At 42.4% G+C, this 6204-nt stretch overlaps 1 protein-coding gene across 1 annotated transcript; it reads right to left on the bottom strand.

Annotated features, from left to right (window-relative positions):
* Positions 1-4939: 4939 nt before the first annotated feature.
* On the bottom strand, positions 4940-5920 carry LOC136976119 (uncharacterized). Its single transcript, XM_067271333.1, has one exon. It carries the CDS (start codon positions 5918-5920, stop codon positions 4940-4942), a length of 981 nt encoding a protein of 326 aa, XP_067127434.1.
* Between the last annotated feature and the right edge of the window lie 284 nt (positions 5921-6204).

Raw genomic sequence — 6204 nt, 5'->3', positions numbered from 1 at the left:
TAAAGTACTATTTTAGTTTACAACGATTATCGACTCTACCGTGTCGGAAACAACCGTTAACCTACCGGGTACTTTACTCGGATTCGCGTTAGCGTGCCAGGCCTGGACTTTAAGCGTGCACCGAATTAAATAAAGACAATATTTGTCAATAGAAAAAAACCAAAGATTTAATTAGTCGTTTAACAATAACTATGTACAATATTTAGTAAAAATCAAACAATTTATTCTAAGAAATTCAACAAAGTCAACCCGACAATTCTCGATTCAAATCTATGTCTAACTTAACTCTATTCCCCTTGGGAATCCGACAAAACCAAAAAGCTTAACTTATAACAATAATTCTTATAAACTAGAGATCCTAATCGTCACCTCAATATACTCGGAACCTATTTCCTTTTTCTCTCAAGACTCTCAGACTGTCGATCCAAATTCGAATCACTTTAAATCACCTTGGAACTATTCGAGATCCTATTGGACACCTCTCTATTACTGCTGCGAAGCTCACCAAGCTCGTTGCTATCAGAATTCACCTCCCCGTCTTCACTTGAGATTCGGGATTTATAGTGTGAGGTGACGTCACAATTCTTAATGCGGTCACTCCCCTCATTTACATACTTAAATGCTAACAATAACGTTTTTCATCGTCTGGCAGCCCTTTTTCCGACAGTTTACTCACTAACCTTTTACATTATTAGTTTTTACAATTCTTTCCGGGACGTTTTTATTACTTAAGGTTTAGCGAGTTTATTTCGTGCTTGTGGGTTCTCCCCCCCCTCTTCTCGGTGCGGACCTATTTTCTGCCGCTCGGGGAGCGCAAATGTGCGTGAGTCATATGGCGCTTTTCTTTCGTCGGTGAGTTGGGTTTTATTTCTTCTCTTTTTAAATACTTAAGGTGAATGGTGAGGAAACCTTCGTCCTAACAAAACATAAGCCCCAAACAAAAATAGAATAATAAGCAAAAAAGTAAAATAAAAATAACGCTCGGACTTGGTTCCTTACACCCCTTCCCCTTTAGAGTAAAGAGAAAGTTATTTCTCTTTTTACTTACTGCCAAACCTCCAACTCTTTTTTTTTTTTTTTAAGTAGTGCGCCTTATTTACAATTGCTGCCAGGTTACAAAGGAATCCGTCCCTTACAATGATTTATCATAAGCGAGAGTGACTCGTTGCTTAGTAACTTTATTCTAACGTAATGATACAATAGAGGGGAAACTGTTGACATGTGCTCATTTCGTGTTCCAAGGTTTGTTGCCATTTTCACGCTCTAATTTGGCGTGAACAGGGTGAAACGTTAACCCAAAATTTTGTTCTAACGATTATTATCATCTTTCTTACGCTACGGACTGATTGTCGGGTTATAATTTAGCATTGTTAATGGTTTTAGTATGTAGTTACTCCAGTCCGTCATCGTGAGAAAAACAAACAAAAAAATTTTGTTTTTTATTTTTTTTTTCTTCCCCCCCGTAGCCAAAATCCTTTCCCTTCTAGGGACCCTTGGATTACAATTTGGTCAAGGACCATCTGTAAAGAAAATATATATACCTCTGGTTTCCTTCTCTATCTTTGGGCTGTCGGCTTCCTGGTGAGACCGGCGAGTTGTCTGTAATCCACTCGTTGCATCGGTCGTAATCGTCGTTGGATGACTCCAGACGGTCTGGCTCTGGCGATGGACGGCGCTCGGGTTCCGTGATCCATCGACGATCCCGTAACGGAGTGTGATCCTCTAACGTTGCCCCTATTGGTTGCGAGTAGGGGTGTAGCAGTTTTCCTCTTTGGAAAAAGGGTGTATCGCTTCAGATTAGCGATATGTTGACTTCCGTGGCTGGCCCCAGTGTGGGGATCTTTTATCTCGTAGACTACTGGTGAGATAATCTTAGCGATCTCATAAGGTCCTGACCACTTAGGTGCCAATTTAGCGCTGAAGTGTCGGCTAGAAGAAGAAATAGGGTGAGCTTTTAAAACAACTAATGAACCCACCTTGAATGTATCTGGCCGTCTTCGTGAATTGTAAGCCCTTCTCTGTTTCTGTTGTGCAGTTCGCACGTTGTCTCGGGCTTGTTTTCTTATCTGTTGTAATTCTGCCCATTTTTCTCTAATAGTCGTAGGGCGACTTGGATAAGCCGTTAGACGGTCCCACGGGAGTGCAATCTCTCTCCCGAGATGTAGTTTAGCTGGCGTATATTTCGTCGAATCCTGTTCTGAAGTTCGTAAGGCCAGCGCAAATTCCGATATGTGGGTGTCCCATTCTTTGTGGTTCCTTTCGATGTATGCCGCAATCATCCTACCCAAGGTGCGGTTCGTTCTTTCCGTAAAATTCGACTGAGGGTGATATGGCGTCGTCAGGATATGCTTAATTCCGGTGCGGTTACAAACTTCCGCTAGGAGGTGAGATATGAATTGGGGTCCGTTATCGGATACTAAGATTTTTGGCATGCCATACCTGCAAAAGTATTCTTTATACATACAATTTACCACATTTTCCGCGGTAATCTTCCGCAGGGGAAAAATCTCCACCCACTTACTGAAATAATCCACCATAACAAGAAGATACTGATTACCTTTGTTGGACTTGGGATAGGGTCCCATAATGTCTACGCCTACCTTTTCCCCTGGTTCCGTTATCTCGGGGACTTGCATTAGTCCGGCCGTTTTCTTCTGGTCGAACTTCGTTATCTGGCATGTATGGCATCCTAGTACATATTCTTTTATGTCCTTTCTCATTCCAGGCCAATAGCAACGTTGTTGTATTTTTTTCGTAGTCTTTCGTACACCTAAGTGGCCAGCAGTGGGATGATTGTGTAGTTCTTGTAATACATCCTCCCGTAAGTTGTACGGAATTACTGGTCTGTAACCTCCAGTGTCATCTGTTTTCCGGCTATAATATAAAACATCATTTACTAGCCGGTAATGGGATGACTTACCTACTATTTCTGCTGACATGGCTGGGTCATTTGGTAAGTTCCCAGTCGCTAAGTAATCGTACAGTCCGCTCCACTGTGAATCAGTTCGTTGAGCGTCTATAAGGTCTTTCTCTCGTTCAAATGTTGTTACCGCTAACAATTTTGCGGTTATGTCTGAGTCGTTACTTAGTTGTGGATCTTCCAATGGACGTCTAGATAAAGCGTCTGGCAATTGATTGTCCTTTCCACTTCTGTGTTGGATTTGGAAACTAAATTCCTGCAATCTTAATGCCCATCTCATTAACCTACCTGAGAGGGATGTAGAACTATTAAGCCATCGTAATGCAGAATGGTCCGTTACGACGGTGAATTTGGTTCCGTCTAGGTAGATTTTGAACTTCTCTGTAGCCCATACAATGGCTAGACATTCAAGCTCCGTGGCCGTATAGTTCCTTTCGGCTGCGTTTAAAGTACGGCTAGCGTATGCAATGACTTTCTCCTGGCAAAGCACTGCTCCCAGTCCTACCGTGCTAGCGTCTGTATATAACGTATAGGGCACACCTGGCCTAGGAAGCTGCAAAATAGGTGCAGTTATCAACTTACTTTTTAGCTTTTCAAAAGCTTGCCGGCATTCTTCCGTCCACTCCCATCGTTTCCTTTTCCGCCGTAATTGATACAATGGTTCGGCAATAGTTGCGTAGTTAGGTATGAATCTACAGTACCAGCTGCACATTCCTAAAAAGGTGCTAAGATCCTTCGTATTTCTGGGCGTCGGAAACTCTCGAACGGCCCTTACTTTTTCATCTTCCGTCGCAATGCCTTTATTGCTGACTTTAAATCCCAGGTACTGAACGTCTGGGCGGCAAAAGTTACTCTTAGCCAACTTAATGGTTAGTCCTGCAGCTGCCAATCGTTTGAGCACATTGGTCAAATGTTCGATGTGTTCTGTAAAAGTAGATGAGTATATAATAATGTCGTCTAAGTAAACTTGGCAATACTTCCCTTTTTCTTCCTTTAGGACTTTGTCCATTAGTCTTTGGAATGTTGCCGGGGCGTTTTTGAGTCCAAATGGCATGACCAGGAATTCGTACAAGCCACTATTCGTAATAAAGCTTGTCTTCGGTCTATCTTGTTCCTTTAATGGCACTTGCCAGTAACCAGACGATAAGTCCAAGGTAGTTATAAAGTTCGCTTCCTTAAGCGAAGTCAGTAATTCTGAAATAATCGGTAAAGGATATTTATCAGTCACTGTTACCTGATTTAGCTTTCTATAGTCAATACATAATCTCCAATCGCCCGTTTTTTTCTTGACCATGACGACCGGGGATGCCCACGGAGAATTTGATGGTTGGATGATACCATCTCTTAACATTTCCGCTATCTGGCGGTTCATTTCCTTTAACTTTACGTCAGAGTATTTATACGGACGTCCACATACTGGTGTCGCTTTGTCAGTGACGATTTCATGTTCTATCATATTAGTTAGTCCCGGCTTATCTGTAAACAGTTGCGAGTATTGCAATAATACATTTTTCAAAGTTACTAACCTTTCACCACTTAAAGTGGTTTGGAGTTCGTCCCACTTAGGTGAAATTCTCTCTTTGGGATGACTTACGTCCAAAGAAATTGTCAAATTCTTAAAGTCCATTGTTATTCTATGATTCTTGGCGAAATCACGCCCTAGTAAGCATGGCATTATAAGTCCTTTTACTACTACGCACGTCTGTCGAAGGGTAACACTTCCAATCTGGATTTTTGCCAGGAATTTTCCAATGGAGGTTCCTTTTCCTCCTTCAATGGCTAACTTAAAATTCGGTCCTGCTTGTAACCGAATATTTCTATTCTGCAAAGAAATTCTCCTCCACACTAACTCATTGATTAAAGTAAAGTCAGAACCCGTATCAATCCGGGCTGAGGTTAGTACTCCATTAATAAAAATATTTACCTCAGGCAACTTGGAGGCTTCACTCACGATTAGTCCTACGGTGGAGGTATTTGGATCCATATCGGAGACAGGATCCTCCCCTCGCTGTCTCCGGTTTAGTTTAAAGGTTTTCTTTTTCCATTACCCTTCCTTTTCCAGGTTACTTTTCGTTCGGGACTATTGGGCGTCTTGACATTTGTTTGATCATTTTGTCCTTTCCCTTTTGGACAATTCCTCGAAAAATGTCCCACCTCACCACATGAATAACAGGTCATGGGTGACTTTGCCGGTGCAAAAGTTTTCGGCTCTAGCTGCTTACTTACTTTTCGACAGTCCTTAATCTGCTTTGCACTGTCAGGAGAACCTTGGTCGTTTCGTCTAAATTCGTACTCTTTCGCAGTACGCACTAACTCGTTTAATGAATAAGAACGGCGATTTTCCAGATACTCACGTAACGGAAGAGGCATCTGGGCAACTACACATTGTATAATTTCCTCATCCCGAGCTAAAGGTCTCCACGTGCGGTATAGCTGAACTGTGGTCCATATAAACTGCTCGACTCCATTGGTTCCTGTGTATTGTCGACTAAATAGTTCTTTAGCGACAGCTACTTCGTCAGCTAAAGGAGCGTAAAGATCCAGAAAAGATCGCTTAAACAACGGCCAACTGTTGCCGATTCGGTGGCGTCCTTCATTCTTCCACCACATTGCTGGGCTACCGCGAAGACAACTAGCGGCAGTATCAACCCATCTAGTGTTCGGTATTTGGTTTACCAGGAAATGCTGTTCGAGGTCCTGCAAGAAATCATTAGCAGTTAATGCTGACCTACCGTTAAATTGGATGGCTGGCGGCGGCGGTGCAGTCTGAAGCCAGACCATCGATGCATTAGATGTAGGCACTTCCTGTCTCGGAGTAGAAGTTTCGGGCCGTACAGCACTTGTAACGTTCGGTGTTGTTGGCTCTACAATTCCAGACGTGACACATGAAGTCAGATGAGTCACGGCATTTGACAAGGATGACACTTGTTGCAACAGTACTGACAATTGTTGTTGCAACTGGTTATATTCGGCTCGGGTGACTGGTGCACTATCTTCCATTTTTTTTTTGAGATTACGAGGTGTTATTCCTCTAAGCTAAAGTCAAGATCAACAAAGAAAGCAACAAAGTCTAATATTAACCTTTAGAGTCCCTGTTCGGGCGCCAGTTGTAAAGTACTATTTTAGTTTACAACGATTATCGACTCTACCGTGTCGGAAACAACCGTTAACCTACCGGGTACTTTACTCGGATTCGCGTTAGCGTGCCAGGCCTGGACTTTAAGCGTGCACCGAATTAAATAAAGACAATATTTGTCAATAGAAAAAAACCAAAGATTTAATTA

This window comes from Centruroides vittatus, unplaced genomic scaffold (genome assembly GCF_030686945.1).
Source record: "Centruroides vittatus isolate TY-2023 unplaced genomic scaffold, ASM3068694v2 contig_393, whole genome shotgun sequence".
Lineage (NCBI taxonomy): Eukaryota > Metazoa > Arthropoda > Arachnida > Scorpiones > Buthidae > Centruroides > Centruroides vittatus.
Note: the sequence above shows the minus strand (reverse complement) of the source record. Positions and strands in the feature narration are given on the sequence as shown.